The following is a 19,807-nucleotide window of genomic DNA, read 5'->3' as shown; positions in this document are numbered from 1 at the left end:
GAGCTATTGAGATAAGCTGCTAGGCCCTGGGGAGACTGCAATGTCTCCCAACAATACAGCCATGGCATTTAAGGTACTATTGTCAAATATGGCTTCTGTTCTTGACCAAATGAGATACATTATGAAATACATTACTTTTTCAATTTTTTGTAACCTCTTAACCATATAAAGAACCAGAATACACGTTTTATTTATTGAAAGTACTCGATTCTTTCCTTTTAATTACATATTTTCCAATTTTCTTTTTTTTCAGATGCAGGGACTTTCTATGTGACATAGGCTGATTTTGAATGTCTATGTACTCCAGGCTGACTTTGAAGTCGATTTCAGACGTCTGCCATCATGCTTGTCTTAGTTTGTTATTTACATAGACATCAAATTTCAGTTTTTGTCAAATGTTATATTTATGTGTCTTATGGTATATATAACATTGCATATTTAACATACATAAATATTTGTGTTAGATGTTCAGGCTTTGAAGCTTTCTCATCCTAAATATTTTGATTTTGAAAGTTTTCCTGAGGGTTGGGCTCATGGCTCAGTAAGCATGTGCTTAGCATTTCTAAAGCCCTAGCATAGATCTCTAGAACCGCACAAACAAAGCAAAATAACAAAGATGATTTCCTGAATTATGTGTGTGGTTTAGAATTCGTAACTGCTTTAACTCTGGGGTTACTCTTTTTGTTATTTTTCAGAACTTTTCTGAAGCTCTGATAATCTTAAGACAACATTAAGAGACAAATAATCATGAACACCAAAGATTTTGTAGTTATTCCCTGGGGGAAACCTGGAAATTCTGTAAAACTAAAATATAAGTAAGTACATATTTTTAAAGTAAAATAGTTGTTAAAGTTTCTACATGTTGTAAATTAAACTATTCTTTTCTTTTTAAACAAGAGAATGGTAAAAGTCAAATTTTACAAATCCTTATTTCTATTTTCTTATATTTCTGTGTTTTCATATTACAGACTTTAAATTTATAAGCTATTTTCATATTATGGACCTTAAATTTATAAACTACTACATTGTTAAAATGATAAAGTCATTTTGTCACTTTCATGATAATGTCATTTTAATAATGTAGTTTGTAAATTTAAGGTTTCTAATAGTTTTCAAAATTATGACTAAAATTATTTTTTAACAATAAAGTTATAAATGTGTGAAGTTATAAATGAAAGTTGGATTCATTAATTATTGAAGGTTAATAATATAAAAAGAAAATAAAATTAAAGGGTCAATTAAGATCAGAGATCTTTGAGCATGGACACTGCTGAAAACATTTTAGGAACTGACAAGAATGTTCTAAATGGACTTGGAAATCCATCCCTGTAAAGCCAAATGCTTCTGGTGTCATGGGCATCGATTCTGAGCATCCTCAGTATTTTGTGACTTTCCATGGGTGTTAAAGTGATGTGCTCACAGTTTCCCTTGGAGATCACCTAGTATCATTGGAAGTCTTCTCAAATATTGCTAAGAGTCAGCCAGGATGTGCTGGGAACACGCCACCCTTTTAAAATTCTAGATTCTGAGTTTCCTAGTTCAGATTAACGGTCCTATATTTATTTGGTGTCTTTAGAGCATTTCCACCTGTTGACAAAAGCTTGGTGCATTTGCTTTTTAGTGAAGGTTTATAACCTCTGTACATTAAATCTCTTTTCTGATCCCATTATTCCTTAGTTTGGGTCAGGTCATAATATTCACAATGAAGGAAGAAAAGTTTTAAATTCATAATAGGTAATGAAATCTATACACTTGGTTTGGCTTCTAGCTGTAGAATAATCAGGAACTAAGTCTAATAGGAGGGTGGAGCTTCAGCTACTATGAAGAAAAATCTCTTAGGGCTATGGAGATGACTCAATGCAAGAATGAAAATCTGAGTTCAATACTGAGAAGCCATGTGATAAAAAATGGGTGTGGTGTTACATGCTTAGAATCCCAGTGCTGGGCAAAGCAGAGATGGGAAGATCCCTAGGGGGGTTCTCTGACCCGCCAGTTGAGTCTGCTTAGTGAGTTCCAGCTTAGTGAGAGGTTCCGTTTCAGAAAAAGGAAGGCAATAAATAAATAATAAATAAATAAGGAAAAAAGAAAGATGTGAGTGGTGCCTAAGAAAAGATAGCCAGCCACATGCATGCACATAGATGTGCATGTACGTACCTTTGCCTCCTTCTACAAACAAATATGCACACACACACACACACACACACACACACACACACACATCTTTTGTAGATAATCTTCTACAACAAAATATTATAGGAGTTTTTTTCTGAAGAAACACAAATTGGTTCTGATGTTCACTCACAGTTTTTGGGTTTTTTTTAAATGTATGACATAGTTGTTGGACCCCAAATCTGGCAGTCTCGAGTAGGCGCCCCAAGAGCCCAGACTCCAGTCCAGTTGATGCAATAGCAGGAGGATTTATTAAGCTTCTGTACAGAAGGACTCCTCTGCTCCCAAGATCAAGAGTTGCATCTTACTGCAGCCACATGGGGGTTTTTAAAGGAAAAACCCACAAAAGCCATAAGATTACAATTCCCATACAATTTCGTTTCACAAGATCATGGTCTGGGTACAGAGCGATCACAGAGGAGGTACAGTTACGTCAACAGGTACATTTTTCCTGAAACCTCAAAAAGGGGTATCAAGGTGGGAGTGGAGTTTACACACAGGTCACGGTGGTCCTTCCTGGAACACTTGCAACTATTCCAGTCACAGTTTAGCACATCTCTTAACAGAAATCTTTTTACATTGTTATATGGTTACAGGGGAGATTGAACAATGGCTGAATCAGGTTGCCCTTGGAACTATATTTTTAGTTTCTCATTCCCTGGTGCTTGAAGTTTCTCTTTTTCTGAGGCTTGGGGGTGTAAACCTGAAGGGCTAGGGTCTTTCAATAGTGATAGATATTTATTGAAGGTTTCAAGCTGCTGGTTCAACAGAATGAGTTCGTGTAGAAAGAAAACTATTGTTTTGGGCTGAGGATATGACTCAGTGGTAAACTGCTTACCTAGCAGGTACATGGTTCCAGGTTTGATCTCCATCTCTGCATTAAATGGATGATTGGATGAATGATGGCAGTTTTAACGACTATGCTATGAACTATGTGACATAGTAAAGGGGAGTGTAAAAATCATTTTCTTATATTTGTCACAGATATTTGTGCATATATGAAACATGGCTCCTGTAGAAAGCAAATAATGTTTTTACGCTTTTAGGTTTGAAGAGACACATTACTTAAAGAGAATATTGATAGCACGCAAATATTTTTTAAAAAGTATACTTCAAGCTGGGTGGTGACAGCACACGCCTTTAATCCCAGCACTCAAGAGGCAGAGCCAGGTGAATCTCTGTGAGTTCAAGGCCAGCCTGGTCTACAGAGCGAGATCCAGGATAGGCGCCAAAGCTACACAGAGAAACCCTGTGTCGAAAAAAAAACAAAAAACAAAAAACAACAAATTATATATATATATATATACATATATATGTGTATATATATATATACATATTTATATAATTTCAAGAAGTGCATAGAAAGCAAATGAACTAAGTCATTGTTTAAGACTTACTAATAACTACAATTTAAGAGCAGAAGTTTCTGTAAAATTTGTTTGTCTCGGGGTTTATTTGCTTGCTCTACTAAATGACTGTTCACATCATGTATCTTCAGAAATGCTCAGGAACTGCAAATGGAGAAAATTCAGCTAGAATTGGAGAACCAGAAGATGGAAAAGAAGTTGCGAGAATTCCAATCCACATGGAACAAGGGAAAGGAAGAAGTTAAGTAAGTGAAGACTCCAGGGAATTTTGGAATAAACACAATTTTCCCTAATATTATACTGATTTACACATGCTTTTAATTTAATGGAATTACATGAAAACTGTTTTGTATAACTTTTGTTATTTTAGTAAAAACACTTGGTGGACCGATGGCTTTGAACTGTTCTTGAGGAATAAGGAATATAAAATTCCCTTTAATTTTGTTTTCTGTGTCACATGAAGCACACTCTTTTTAAAATTACCAGGGCTTCTGTTTCCTCTAGTTTACTAGCTTTTTTCTTTTCCTAGTTGCCTATTATGTTAAGGTCCCCAGTGACTTATGGCCTGGAATGCACAGGCAAGCGATGAAAACTTGATTACTTATGAAACAATTGTAGTCAAGACACCAGCAAACCAAGTTGATGTTTTGGGCATTGCTGAGTAGTGTAATTTTTCAGGGAGCAAATGTGTCCTTGCACTACATCCAAATTATTTAAACCTGCAACTATATTTAAAACACCTTCAGCAAATAATAGATGACAATTTTATTTTGCTGGTGAAATATCCTTAATATTATGCTTACATATTGTCTTGTGCTAATTTATTTTTTTATTATAGCACTAACCAATAAATCTGATGTGCATCAAGAGGAACTGATAGTTATAGGATAAAAATGGTTTTTTTTTTTTAGTCTAAGTTCACAACCAGTCCAAGTCCTTGCACCATTTAATGATTAAAATCCTTTTCTCTTGAAAATGTCTCATCTTTGTACAAGTCTTTGTGGCAATATATGGGTGTGTTTGGTATCTTTATAAATGGATTAATTCATAAGTTATGAAAAGTAATTCACATCATCATATTTTGGTCAGTGCTCTAGCCACATGGGCGCACATTGAAATATCCTGTTTTTTACTGGCTTAACTTTTCAGTATTTTGTGAAAATAAATGACACCATGGACCTGTGCACTTCAACATGTACTTGTGCCTTTATACAATAGCATCTTTGGATAAATTCCTCTCTCTGTCATTTTAAGTTCAGAAGCATGCTTATTTTATATTGCACTTAACATGGGTAAATTTTCTTATAAATGGGCTTCAGACATTTACAATCTCCTACAAAGCATAAGACTATACATTTCATATGTATTTGGTTATTTTAAGTGTCATCATAATCTTTGTATATTAAATTTATCTCTTTTTGGTCTTCAAAATAGAATATCCATGAACTATTTCATCCATTGATGAATATTCCAATACATTTGTTAAAGTCTCAGCAATACTCATTTTAGAGTTCAATTATTTAAGCTATTTACATGGAATCTAAACACACTTTCCTTAATAAGTAGAGCATTGATTTAATCAAGGCATTTCAAATGTTTATCTTGCAGATGACCAGATATGTCTTGCTGTTTTAATATTAATGATCAGTAGTCATTTCTTTCCCTCTAACTGATGTTTTTATTTTAACTTTTTTGTGAATGTTGGTATATGTATGTGTGATTAGATACATATTTGTGTGTGCATATCTGTTTGTGTTCGACCATGCGGAAGTCAGAAGACAATCCTGGGTATCATTTCTCAAGAGAGGCTCACTTGTTCCTTTTGAGACACTGACCTGGAACTCACCAAGCCTCCAGAGAGTCCCAGAGATCCACCTGTCTCCATGTTTCCACCTCCCTAGCATTGGGAATACAGTGCCTGACTTTTTTTTTTTTAATTAAGAAATTTTTTTCATTCATTTTACATACCAATTCTTCCCACCCCTCAGCCTCCCCCTCCCAACCCACTGTCCACTGCCCCCCCCAAGAAGGCGAGTCCTCCCATGGGGTGGCATATCCAGTAGAGACAAGTCCAAGCCCTTCCCCCTGCCTCAAGGCTGCACTAGGTGTCCCATCACAGGTAGTGGGCTCCAAAAAGCCTGCTCATGCACCAGGGATGGATTCTGATTCTACTGCCAGGGGACCCCCCAAGCAGATGAAGCTACATAATTGTCTCACCATGCAGAGAGCCTAGTCCAGTCCCATGCAGGCCCCATAGCCATTGATTCAACTTTCATGAGTTCCCACTAGTTTGGTTTGGTCATCTGCAGGTTTCCCCATCGTGATCCTGATGCTCATAGAATCCCTCCTTTCTCTTCTTGGGTTCTGTGCATTAACTCAAGTTCTCATGTTTGTAAATTAATAGCCCCACTGACAGAACTACCTTACCAGTTCTGATTTGGCCTTTTCAATGCATGATAATTTTCTTTTTTATTATGATAATTTTCATTTGAAAATCAGAGAGAGTTTTCTTTAGCTGTGGAACATTCTGAATGGTCTTTTAGAGCATTCTTCAACTTAAATGAGATTTAAGACTAGTAGTATTCTCTCCTAAGGTTTCACAGATAGTAAGTGTCACAGACAAAATAAAGACTTGTCACCCACTGACCAGGAAAAGGGAGGCCCATATTTCCAGTTTGGGGTTTATTAATAAATAAATCTGTGTGACATTGGGCAGGTTTTTCAACGAAATATGATTCTTTAGTTTTATACCCTCAAAACTGCTTTTTGTGGGGCTCAATGAACCCCTCTCTGAAAACTTTAAAATTCCAACTTGCCTTCTTTGTAATCTATTATTTCCAATGTGGGAGCTCATTTGGAATCTTTGGAAATTCATCCCTGGGCAGACCTGCTGTATATTAGCAGATATTGATTTGTTCTCTTTCTCCATTTTCATTTGTGGATGCCTCGTTTTAAAAACTTCATGACCATCTGTAAACATTTCTATAAATTAGTAAAAGTCAGTCACTGTAAATGCCAAGCAGTGGAATTCTTCACCTGTGTTTGAACACTTCACTTTCAGTCCTAGCTACACAAAAGTCACAAATACAGAGGAGTGGTATTAAAACTGATAGACTGGTGATAAACTAGGACACTGTTGACACCTTATTCCCAGTTTGTGGTGGTTTATCATACTCACACCCAAATTTCTATTTCCTGAAAATAGGGAAATATATTTGTTTTCATTAAAAGGAGGAATGTGTGGTGGTATTGTGTTCCCCAAAATATTGTGTACTCTAATAAATTTATCTGGGGTCAGAGAACAGACAGCCACTAAATACAAAGGCTAGAAAATAGTGGCACTCACACCTTTAATCCTAGCATTCCAGAGATAGAAATCCCTCTGGATCTTTGTGAGTTCAAGGCCACATTGGAAATAGCCAAGCATGGTGACACACACCTTTAATCCCAGAAAGCCAGCCTTTAATCCCAGGGAGTGGTGGTAGAAAGCAGAAAGGTATATAAGGCGTGAGGACCAGAAACTAGAAGCATTTGGCTGGTTAAGCATTTGGCTGGTTAAGCATTCAGGCTTCTAGCAGCAGTTCAGCTGAGAGTCATTGGGATGAGGACACAGAAGCTTCTAGTCTGAGGAAACAGGACCAGCTGAGGAATTGGCAAGGTGAGATAGCTGTGGCTTGTTCTGTCCTCTCTGATCTACCAGCATGGACCCCAATAACTGACCTTGGGGTTGATTTTATTAATAAGAACTTTTAAGATTCATACAACAGGAATGTTTGCAGTAATTAGGTTTTGTTTTTATGTCTATTGAAGGTCAAGTGGATATCACTGGAAATCTGGAAGTGTGGGCAAATTGAGTAACCTGTCACACCTAACATCACAAAGTAAAGGGAATGCTATTAAGGTAAGAAAGCCATTTTCTGAATAAGAGGACACGCACCATGCTTTCAGGTTTTGTGTTCTCTCTCATACCCAAGGATCCGCTGTTGTTTTAGTAACTTCATTTTATGTTTACAGTCTTCAGGTTACTGTGTGGCTTTCATTATTCACATATGCTTTGCCTTCCATACAGAAGGTTATTTTTTTTTTAAAATTAAACATTTCAGAAGGTTTTCAAAAATTACTTTCAGGAGAAATTTTACATGCTGCCTTCCTCTGAATTCCAAACACAATTTTTCCATTCATTTGAGGTTTAAAAGATATAAAATACAATGACACAGTTCTACATTAGACACTAATATTATATGATACAATAGGTTATGGGCTTCAGTCTTGACTTCATATTATTTATTTCTTTAATACTGTTATATTCTGCTTGAATAATAATTACTTATACACTCTTACTCTCATTAATAAAGATGTCCAAGGGGAAAAAATCTGCATGGTAATTCTCAAGTTACAGATTTACTTTATCATTACTGTACGTTATAAAATGTAACATTGCATCATGTTTATGATTGCAAGCAGCTAGGTGTTATTATATAAGGGAAGCTTTTTCTCTGGATTTCTTTAGTACAACATCCATGACTTGGTGAATTTTAACTTGCACAGTGTTTTATTTTTATATACCTATCATTAAACTTTCATTGGGTCATTTGGCACCAACAAATACCTTACTCTGCACTTCTGCACTTTCTGGCTTCAGAAAAGGCATTTCTTTGTACAGTGCCATCCCCTTTGTGAGCTGGGTTTCTTTCATTCTGGGGTGAAACATTTATAAGCCACTTTTAACTGGTCATTATCTTTCCATAGTGCTGTCCTATGCTGCATTTCAGGTGTTACTGTAAATATGTTAAGCATTTTGGCTGAGACCCGTCATGGTAACTCACACTTGTAATCCCAGAACTCAAGTGGAAGCAGAGGGATTGCCATGAGGTCGAGGCCAACCTGAGTGATGGTGTGAGACCCTGAGTTAAAAAGAAAAGAACAAAACAAAACAAAAAATGCTTGTGGTCATCAAATTTTTGATCACAGATTTTTAATGTAATGGCATTTATAACATCCTTTGGACGTTTAGTGATTTGCTCCTTGTTTTTAAGGGAGTCCTCATCTAATATAGAGAAAACAAATTACATCAAATATTCTTAGTAAAAGTCAGTATTAAACATTTTTTATATGTGTATTTGAGAAATAACAGTTCAGTTAATGAGTTTATATAAGGAAATATTTGAAGAATAAATTAAAATCCTTGCTTCCACAAACATCATAATTATAAAAGAGGGCAGCAGTGGGAAGTGTGGAAGGCATCTGCCATACAAGAGACTGGGGAAGGAGGTAGATGCTTCTCAATCTAGTCTCACGTACCCGGATGCATTTCACTTCAGTGGGATTCTCTTCCCTTACAGAGCTTGATCACTAGGACTTCAAGGTTACAAGAATGATTTATGTTGGTTTTTCTTTCCCAACTAACTATTTGTTTGTTACTAACAGAGTATAAAGCAAGTAGGGTGTACCCCAATTTGATTATGAAATACAGCAGAAAAGAACAGACTTCGAACATGAATTTGCTATATATTTCAATTTACTTATGTGCATACCAATTTATAGCACAAACACTGTAATATTAACCATGGAAATGAAGAGAAAGATAAACCAAAATAAAAATAGGTGTTTCTTTGCTACTTCGCAGTCCCATTGTGAAGTGTTTTCCTTATGAGTGCTTGCTGCTCTGGAGATCAGTGGACACAGAAGCATAGAAGGTTACAGGGGTGCAGAGGCAGTAGAAGGCTGTAAAAAGACCACAGAAGTCCTATGAAAGGAATCTGAGCTAAAATGGAAACAGGAGAAATGTAAAGAACAACATTGAACCGAAATACAGTAAGGAAAGACAGAGGAAGTCAAACACACAATAGAAAGTGCAGGTTTTACGGAGTAAGAGAGCTTGAAGGAAGAAGGAAGAGAAGTCTGTGGCACAAGTTTAGGATTTTGCTTGAATTCTCATGTGATAGGTAAGGCTGAGAAAATGTATCCCTAATAATTTACATAAATGAGAGATGTGAAGACTAAAACATAAGGAAAGTCTTTGTGTGGTGTGTGGTAGCCCTCGGAATTTAATATTCCATATTTTATGCCAGCCAGGAGCTTATCTTAGTTGGCATTTTAGAACACTAAGCACTTTTTATCTCTCCCAAGAGTCAGTTTCTAATTGTGGTTTCACAGATGAAGTAATTTCACATCAGAGAAAGAAACTGATTCGCTCAATGTCAAGCATGAGGACCACAATTCTGAGTGCAGGCTGTTAGCCCTGTTCTGAAATAATCTTCTGGTTTTCCAGTGAGGAAATCCTGACAATAAAGGAAGGGCAGGCCTGGAGCCAAAGTCTTAGGATTCCTTAGAAGATTAAAAGCAAGGAAAGCCTTTTTCGAACACGTGGAGATGCTAACACCATCCACTGTGTTGTACCTTAAAGAAACTTCACTTTAGAGCAGTGATTCTCAATGAGGCAGTTTTGTTTCTCCGGAGGCCCTTGGCAATGTCTGAAGATTTGTGCACTTGTTACTGTCAATAGAGGTTTTCTATTTGATTTTCGTGAAGACGTCAGGACCAAGGTTGTGGCTGAACTTGCTGCAGGTTGCTGCTGAACTTGATACAGTCCACTGTAGGACCCCTTGGTGTTAGCTGTGCTGAGGCCGAGAAGCTCTGTATCAGCCTTAATTAAAATTCTCACTCATTTAGCTATCTCGGCCGTCTTAGGTAAGTCAACCACTGTGATCCTCTGCTATGCATTCATAAGACATTTGTAAGGTTTAGCCTTCTGAGCAAGGTAAGAGATGCTATATATGTCTACTCTGAATTGTTACAATGTCGATATATGGAAATGAGAATATCAAAAGGCTGGGGTTTAATTATTGAGCCACCATGATATCAATGCAACAGTATATTTCTAGTATTTAAAAATGAGAGAATGGGAGACATGAGCACAAATTACTGGAGTGAACACGAGAGCAAGAACACATGAAGGTTCGATGGGGTCAAGGAAGAGTTAAGTTGTTTGGAATTTGGCGGACTCAAGTCAGCCAGTTACAGGTTGAGGAATGGGAAGGAGGTAGGGGAGACATTGAAGATGCGGATGACAGAAGTACCAATGGTTGACGCTGTGGTCTTTGAGAAGGTGGTTCCTTAAAGACACCTTCACTGGGGAAGGAAGAACCCATTTGCTCTGGCAAGCAAAACAGGAAAAAAAAATAACATAGGTGTAAATAAACAAAAATGCTAGAGATTCGATTTGACAGGTGATACAGTACAGTAGTATAGAAAACTGTAACGAGACATCAACATCCTCATGGAGTTGAATGTGACAGCACCTGCCAAGGTGAAGGACAGGAAACAGGATGGCTATGCAATTCTTGAGAGTGGAGGTTTGGAGCAGCAGATGTGGAAATCACGTCTGGGGTTTAGCAGTAAATGACTGAACTTACTGCTAAGAAGGCCTGTGTGATCCTGGGGGTTATTCAGCATGGGTTTTCAGAAAACCCTATAGCATTATTTCATCACAATAGTAGGTAGAATGAGAGAGCTGAGTGTGGCAGGAGAAGTGATCATATTTATCACTGAGAACCTCTAAGTTTGGAATTTTGAAGGTGTGGCCATTTAGAATGATGTCTAGCTGCAAGGTTTGGTCACAATGGTGGGGCAGGTAGAGGCATTTAGACGTCCACAGCTGCCTGAGTTTAAGAGCATCTTCAGTGCTGGAGGTCAGATGAATGGGCACTGAAGTAGAGTTACTAAACAGAAATGGGATGAAGAGAAATATGGAGTAGATTTCTGATGTTTGGGTAGAAGAAGAACCCAACGGACTTTGATAAAAACAATAAGTAGGCAGTGCAGATCTTCAGTGGACGTGAACTGACCGAGTGATGGTGGAGAAACAGCACCCTGGGTAAAAGATGCAGATCTTCCCCCCTCTGTGCCAGTGAGTAAAGGGAGCGGAACAGTGAAACTAGTGGGTCTGGGAAAGTGGTTCAGCTATAGAGTGCTTCCCTAGCATGCAGGAAGCCCCGGCTTTACTTCTCAATACCTCATAAATGACATGATGGCACCCATTACTTGGGAAATGGAACAAGTGGATCATAAGTTCAAGATCATCCTCGGCTACCTAGTGAGTTGGAGATCAGCCTGCCTAAAAGAAAAGAAAGAAAAAGAAAACAACAACAAACCCAAACCCTCAAAAATGAACTAGTTTCTGTAGATATTATTTTAGAGAAGCTTTGACCCCCAAAGTGGGTTTCAGTTAGTAAGAACTTTGGGGTGAAACACTTTTAGGATACAAAGTACAATTTGTTAAGTGGGTTTTTACACAGGATTTTATGGAAAGGAACCTTAGGTTATATAGATAGTAAGCAGAGATGGAATATTTCAGGAGGTAGAAATCATTGAAGGCACTGCAGGTTGGTTGCAGGTATTTGTGGTGTCTGAGAGACCACTGACCACAGCTTACTCTACACCAGCTGCTCAGATGTTAAGGGTGGAGAGTCAATTAAACCAAATTGAGAAGCTCTTGTTCAATGCCTTCTGGCACAGCAATGAGACAGTGCCTTTAGCTTATTAAATTCTTGTTTCAGATACTCGGACTCATGTAAACATGAGTGTGTGCATTTGCATCCATTGGCTAACCCTATTTTATCACTCAATTATTTTTCAAACATAAAAATCAGATTCAATGGCAAAATTCAATTAGACTGAAGCTAGGGACTAGCCACTTGTTCACTCATTTTTATGCAATTTGGATAATTTGAAGTAAATATGGATACATTTATAGGACAGACACATATTACTCATAGTTAATAAAAATAAATTATGAAATTTCCCTAATAACTACTTTATTTTCCTGACATACCTACTCATAAGAAGCTCATTGCCAGGCTGATCACATTGCAATTCAGAATTCAGTTGCATCATTAAGGTAATCATACTGGATAATTCAGTTATAAAAAGTGAGGTTAAATTATCTGTAGCTTGTATAACATTGGCAACTTAAAAAATAAAAGTGTGATTCATACAAAAGTTGATCATTTCAATTCTATTTTCTTTTCTGCTGTGTTTGGTACAGAAAACATCTGAACAGCTACTTCAAAGAATATGAACAATAAGTGCATCTTTGAAGCAAAACCACAGAGAATAATTAGGCCTAAATTTTCAAAGATGACTGCAGTTGGTACAGCCATAGATATAGAGACGGCCATTGTTCTCATATCTTCATGTACAAATTGGGCAATTGAGCATGCAAATTGCAAATTGAAAGCTGGGCATGATTCGACAGTGTCTATGTAAATGCGCACCATCCTCTGGGCTCACTGTGTACTTAAAATGCTGGTTTTAATAAGGCCCAGGCGAATGTGTTCAATTGGCAGGTCTCTTTTGCTGCCTACAATGTTAAGATCCAACGGTTTCAAGGGCTTGTTTATACTGAAATACTCGGTATTGGCTCTTATGCTCTCAAGTATATTTTAGCAGTCACATAAGAAAGTCCAGGATCATAAATAATACATATGTTGGGAAAGACCACAATGCAGAAATGTGGTTCTCTAAATTGTACAAATAAGATAATGCCATTGCTTTCTGCCATTATGTGAACAGAGTGGTTCAGTCAGAGTCTAGTGTAGATTCAGTTTTTACAAATACCAGACAGTGTGCTTTGGAAGGAGGAAGAGACTTCTAAACCTTCGCAGTATTTGATGCTAGTGTTTTCTGAAAATCAATTCATGCTGACATACAGTAATTTTTGTTAAGCTCCAATTATATTATATACTTGCAAGAGAATGCACTTCTGAAACTTTTTATAAGGAAAATATTCCTGGAATGTTGTGTAAAAACTGGTCTACAAACTGGGTTTGGCGGCTCATGCTTGTAACGTCAGTATTCAAGAAGACTGCCAGAAGGTACATGAGTTAGAGGTTAGCCTGAGCCACATAGTGAGACCCTGTATCAATAAGGGAACACAGCCAGAAATGGTTTATATATACAATATTTATTAATTTTTCTTTTTAATGAAATTAAAAGTTTATATATGCATTTAATTATTTTTTAGTTTTATAATACACAATTTTTATGCAACATGTACCCAGATGGTATAGCTATCTAATGTTTTTGTTAATAATTACACTTTCTTTGGGTAAGACAATATGTACCTGGAAAATAACATCTATTTCATTACTGCAGCTCCCTGTTGGAAATGTGAAATTAAAGTTACTAAAGGAACAGATTCAAGGTAAGCTGCTTTCTGTACTATATCTTACAGATAAGGCTCTTCATATATCATATAAATTCATATAGGATCTTCACATATATTAGGTATAAATGTCAGTATTGTGTAGAGATGAATCCTCAGATCAAAGGGGTCTAAACAAAACAGGTAGAAGTGGATGCATGTTGCCCTTACTCATGAGGGCTAGTAGGGCTTGCTACAGGCTCTACAATGAATTGACATATCAGACTTACCTGCATCCAGTTATTATGCAGCTAATTCTTCAGTGCTGTATGAGCATTTGGAATAAATGCTCATAGTTTTGCTACATTGTTAATCAACAAACAAATGAAACAAACAAACAAAAAATACTTTAAACTGATTATCTTGATTTTTTTTCCTTCTAGCACCAGCGAAACAACTAGTTAATTACAAAATGGCACATTCTTTTGGAAGTGAAAAGCCCAAGACTAAAAGAAAAGTTTGTGGACAGTGTGAGAACAAAGCTGCTCTCCTTGTAAGTACACTACAATGCAAGCAAGATAGACCTGTCAAGGTCCCTTAGACATACCTCTCCCCACTGAGTCTGCTTACACAGCCCTAGGCTTACAACAGGCTTTTTCTTTTGCACCACGAACCAGCTCCTGGATCACCACAAGGAGACTAAATATTAGTTATGAATGCTTAGCCTTATCTTAGGCTTGTTTCTTGCTAGCTCTTATAACTTAATCTGTTTCTCTTCATCTACATTTTGACTTGGGGCTTTTTAACCTTTCTTTCCTTATGTATCTTACTTTCACTGCTTCTTGTGCTTGTCTGGCTGGCAGCTGCCTGGTTTCCAGCAAGGGCATGTTTGTAGATGTAACCAACCATCTTATTAAATAAGAAACACAGAACCAATGTAAAAGAGAAAGCCAAGAGATCAGAGCTCAGAGCTAAAATCTCACCCTTCCTCCTGCGGTGGTTCCAGCTTCCCGAAAGAGAGCTATTTCCCTGTGTCTAAGTCGTTTCATAGTCATTCTGCCTTCTCATTGGTTGTAAACCCAAACATGTGACTGCCTCGTCACTGTCTGTATGTACAGCCCCCCCCAGTTCTTAAAGGCATATGTCTCCAATGCTGGCTGTATCCCTGAACACACAGAGATCTATGGGATTAAAGGCGTGCGCCACCACTGCCACACTCCGTCTATGGCTCTAATAGCTCTGACCCCCGGGCAACTTTATTTATTAACATACAATCAAAATCACATTTCAGTACAATTAGAATAGCACCACACATGTTCCTCTCTTTTTCCCTCATTCTCTTCTCCTTCTTCTCAAGACTAGATTTCTCCTCCTACTTATTCTCTCAACCTGCCAGCCCTGCCTACCTATCCCTCTCCTGCCTAGCTATTGGTCATTCAGCGTTTTTAGACCAATCAAGTGCTTTAGGCAGGCAAGGTGAAACAAATACAACACATCCTTACATAATTAAACAAATGCAGTATAACCAAATGTAACATACCCTTACATCATTAAACAAATACAGGATAAACAAATGTAACACACCTTTACACAGTTAAAGTAATATCCCTTGGCATAAACAAATACACAGATATTCCACAACACATGCTGCTCCTTTTCATTACTGTTTCTCTCTGTGCTTGCAGACAAGTTTAACACCTCTACATAGCCACTGAACATCATCCCTTCACTCTTGCTTAATGGTGTCATTTACAGTTTTATCCTCTCTCTTTTCAATCATGACTAGCAACACACACACACACACACACACACACACACACACACACACACACACTTGCCACAACATCTCTATAGTAAATACAATGTCCTGTCATAATTTTGAAAGAATGGACACCTCTGACACCATTCTCTGTTTGTTTCACATCCTACATATCAAGATAGGGATAAGTGGTTTACAATGTGGATTTTTGCATGTCAGCTTTCCCTATGAAGCACATGACCTTTAGTAAATTATTGAGTCCTTCTGCAGATGATTTCCCAACTGTGGCCTATGTCACAAAGCTATGGATGGTTATAATTTGATGAAGTGCTCGCCATTGCGTCTAATATACTCAAAGAGGACAATATCGAACATGGTTTTGTCATTAGCTTGCCACCTTACGACTTTATGTATTTAAAATATTGATAAAAACAACACTTCCAAACATTTAATTTTAAAGTGATAGTTCAGTGGCTTTAGGCTATTTCTCGATGCTAGAAGTAGAGAGAAAACTTACCTATTAATTTAACATATGTAGATGATTTAATTAGAGTTAGATGAGTTCTGAAAGTGAATACAGCTGATCTGGAATTTGCCAAATCAACCAGATAGTTTTAAAAATTGTATCCTGGTGCTTTATCATTGAGGAAACTATGCAGCAAAATTGAATCCTTATCTATGGTTTAGTATGTTGCTGCCAGTTGCACAAACTGCCTAAAAAGATTTTCCAGTTGGCAGTCATTTTAACCCAATTTAAATTCAAATACCCTTGTATAACAAAATATGTGAGCTTACTTGGCAACTTTAGCTTTGATCTTCCAGTCTACAAATATCTGTTGGGTTGCTTTTATTAAACAACTGTTAATAAATACTTGGCTTAGAATTATATGCTGAGCCTGATTTTCAGTTCCCTGGTTCATATTATGTGGTAGAAACTGCCAAAAGTTTATGAAAAATTCAGAGAAATATGAGCAGTTATGTACAAGAAAATTGGGCAGAATATATTTTGAAATAGTCATTAGTATAATAATACTATCATATAGCTATATGAAATTATATCTTTAACATTTATTTGGCACTTAAAATTGTATAATTAGGGCCTTTTTGTTATGACTTCTTAGAAAGACTTCATAGAGGTGTTTCTTTTTCTGCTTAAATAAAAATTCCAACTGTATGTTTTTAATCACTTTTGAAAATGTATTGAATTAACAATAGACCATTCAGTCATCTGAAATATTCGATTTATTAAAGATTTTATTAGTTTGTAAAGAAAGAGGATTTCTTTGTCTCACTTGGGGATCTGCCTGGATGTACAGGTTAATGGTGATGCCACAATAACATCCAAAGCTCAAGATTTCAACCATGATAAACACCTATGTTCACTCAGTCAATCACTGACCATTGAAATCAGTATTATTTCTTGACATAGACTTTCTGACACACTCTCCGTTCTTCCATATACTTTCTCCTTCATGTTTCCAGTCACTGTTCTCAGCCTGGGCCTAACTGAAACAGATGAAGGATCTTATTTCTTTATACTGCAGCACAGCACACTGTGAAGGTGCTGAAGCAATCAATGTTACAGCTTCATAATAGCAACTGCAATCATAGCAAAGTTTTATTTCCTCCTCTCTTTACTCGCAATGGTCCCTAACAACATCATGGGTACAGGCACATTACAGACCCAAACTTTCCAGAGTTCAATCATTACATTTTTGTACTACTGGGAAGATAAACTGTCCTGGGACCATCTTAGTAGTCAGAAATACCACATCTTGGTTTTTCCTTTCCTTTGTGCACAGTTCTGACAAGATTTTCAAAACTGTATCTTATGGATCACCAAAAAAAGAATGCATTCATGGAAGTATCTGGAAAGTTTTGAAAGGGACATTATAATAATACATTGTTACCAACTAGTGTTGATGTGCATAAAGATAAAGCATGTTATAAAATGAGAGTTTTAATTTATAATGTTTTATTTCCACCAGGTCAAGGAGCTTTGACCAGATGCTGTTATTGTTTTATGGTTACCATCAAATGGTGCATGTATCCATGCATATAATATGTATAGCCAACACTACCACGGCTATTGCGCTTACTTGTTCTGGGAGTAAATAGGTTTTCGGTGTTACACTTTAGCATTTCAGCACATTCCAATGACATCTGTGTAGTTGGAGGCATAAATACAAGGACATTAGCATCTTTGTGCAAATCTTTTCTGAAAGTCATGCTGTCTTTGTGTTGTATCATTAAAGGTATGCCTGGAATGTGGGGAAGACTATTGCTCAGGATGCTTTGCTAAAATGCACCAGAAGGGGGCACTGAAGTTCCACAGAACAACTCTTATACAGGTAGGACTCTGAGAGTTCATTCCTAAAATGTTACAACATAAATGCACTTAAAACTATCTTATTATCTAGAATTCAGGAAAATTTACATTAATTTCTAAAATCCTGATATATATAGTCAGTCTTGATGTGTATCTTGAAATTATTTCACTGAATGGTAATCTAGATTCTATTTTGCTATTTAAAGTTTTTAAATATAGTTACCCAAATTCTTAGCTTGATTACAATCCTCAGATTATGCATCTCTCTTTGAATTTACAATATTAAGATTAGACAATATTTTTATCTATCATAGTTTTAATTAACAGTTGTTTTATTTCAAATATGGTTTCTAGCTAGTTTGTGAATAGAAATTTGTTTTCTTGCATGTTATGTAAACATTTATTCATCTTCATGCACTATCATTTAGATAAGCTCTTATCTCAAGGGCATCCTTTTCTTTCCATATGCTAGGACCTTTTATTTTATTCTGTTAAATCTATTGATTAGTTTGTAAAATGTCTCAAGTTTAGTCCTGATAAATGCCTTTTAAACTTTCATACTTAAAGAATAAATATGGTTATGTGTATAGATAGTATTACCCTAGTTACACTTAATGTTGCATTCATTTGTCATAAATTTAAATCCTTTTATAGAAATTTATTTGGCAATCATTTCTGGAGTACCTTCTAGCTGAGTCTATGCTAGCCAGTGACATTACATAGCTTATTGCTGCTAACATGCTGCTGGTAAGAACCCAGAAATAGAATGAGAAAGACCCAATTTAATAGTTAAAGATTTCAATAGCCATAGAGAAAGAAAAGGAAATGATCAAATTTGTGTTTGAAGACATTTTTGTGAGATTCAAATCTTTATATGTGATCTCAATGTAAATATGTTTAACTCCTAAAAATGCTGACCCATAATGATAAGGAATACAAAGCATCTAATAGACCTGCCTCATATGTGCCAAAGTCTGTGTGTGTGTGTGTGTGTGTGTGTGTGTGTGTGTGTGTGTGTGTGTGTGTGTGTAGACTAGGGGAAACCCATCATTCTTCATGAGCTTTCAACATGTTTTTTTGTGTCTTTGTTTCTCCCAGGGGCCCAAGCTCACTGCTTAGGCTATATTGCCTGGCCCAGTAATCTTTTTTTTTTTTTTCTTCACCTTCCCAGTACCCAATTTACAAATGCATTGCATCATGCCTGGCTTTTTATGTGTGTGCTGGAGATTGAACTCAGGTCTATGACTTCCAAGGCAAGCACACTGTCCAATGTGCTACCTCCTCCTCCTCCTCCTCAGTCCACTACTTTCCAATTGACACTCAGTTTTTGGAGCTCCCAAAAAGAAAGGATGGAGAACATGGGGGAAAAAACCTACCCTGTTTATCTCAGGATAATATAACTGAATACCACTAGAAAAAAAATTTATTTATCAAAGGAAGTCTAATTGTTAAGATGTAACTATTATGGAATTCATACTGGTGAAAGTAAATGTCCAATGGCCTCACTGTAAGTTCCTACTGGGAAGTTCCCACTGGATGGTTTATTCATCCACTATCTGCTTTTAATCACCACTCAGTGAGTTGAGACATGATGTTGCTTTAGAATGGAGACACAGAGAGTGAACCATGGCTTCTCTCTTTAACCTTAGTGTTTGATCTTCTTGATGTATCCAAACTGACTTCTCTTTTCCTTTGTCTTCTCTTCTCACTTCTCTTCTGTCCCCCACCCCACCCCACCCCCATGCTCCCACACACACCCTCCACAGGACTTTGATATGATATGACTCTCTGTAGCTATGTGGGTATAATGTGGGTCAAATCCTGCTTACCAAAACCAGAATCCTATGAGATTCTAAGTGTAGAATTGATCAAGAAAGTAGGAAAGCGTTTACTATGTATATATAAAGTGATATACTTTTGTTTAAACTAGAGTATATTTGTTTTAAAATGTAAATTTCCTTTGGTCTCAATAGTATCTTTGCAGAGTATTTACAGTAATCTGTAGGCTATTTTTTCATTTTTATGTAATTTTTATAAAC

The 19,807-nt window shown here is 36.7% G+C and overlaps 1 protein-coding gene across 7 annotated transcripts in view; it reads left to right on the top strand.

Moving 5' to 3' along the window:
* Zbbx (zinc finger B-box domain containing) overlaps positions 1-19,807 on the top strand; it is a 101,449-nt gene that overhangs the window by 7,915 nt on the left and 73,727 nt on the right. For 6 of the 7 annotated variants that reach the window (XM_028867194.2, XM_037206666.1, XM_037206665.1 and 3 more), the window contains exons 2-7: positions 696-815; positions 3,668-3,781; positions 7,347-7,437; positions 13,692-13,740; positions 14,124-14,233; positions 17,695-17,790. In XM_028867194.2, the coding sequence (XP_028723027.1) occupies positions 748-815; positions 3,668-3,781; positions 7,347-7,437; positions 13,692-13,740; positions 14,124-14,233; positions 17,695-17,790 (528 nt within the window). In that variant the 5' untranslated portion in view covers positions 696-747. Of the gene's footprint in view, positions 1-695; positions 816-3,667; positions 3,782-7,346; positions 7,438-10,804; positions 11,446-13,691; positions 13,741-14,123; positions 14,234-17,694; positions 17,791-19,807 lie in introns of those variants that run through there. The other variant, XM_037206668.1, reaches the window with a different exon arrangement.

The sequence above is a fragment of the Peromyscus leucopus genome, chromosome 6, assembly GCF_004664715.2.
Source record: "Peromyscus leucopus breed LL Stock chromosome 6, UCI_PerLeu_2.1, whole genome shotgun sequence".
In the NCBI taxonomy this organism is placed as follows: Eukaryota; Metazoa; Chordata; class Mammalia; order Rodentia; family Cricetidae; genus Peromyscus; species Peromyscus leucopus.
Note: the sequence above shows the minus strand (reverse complement) of the source record. Positions and strands in the feature narration are given on the sequence as shown.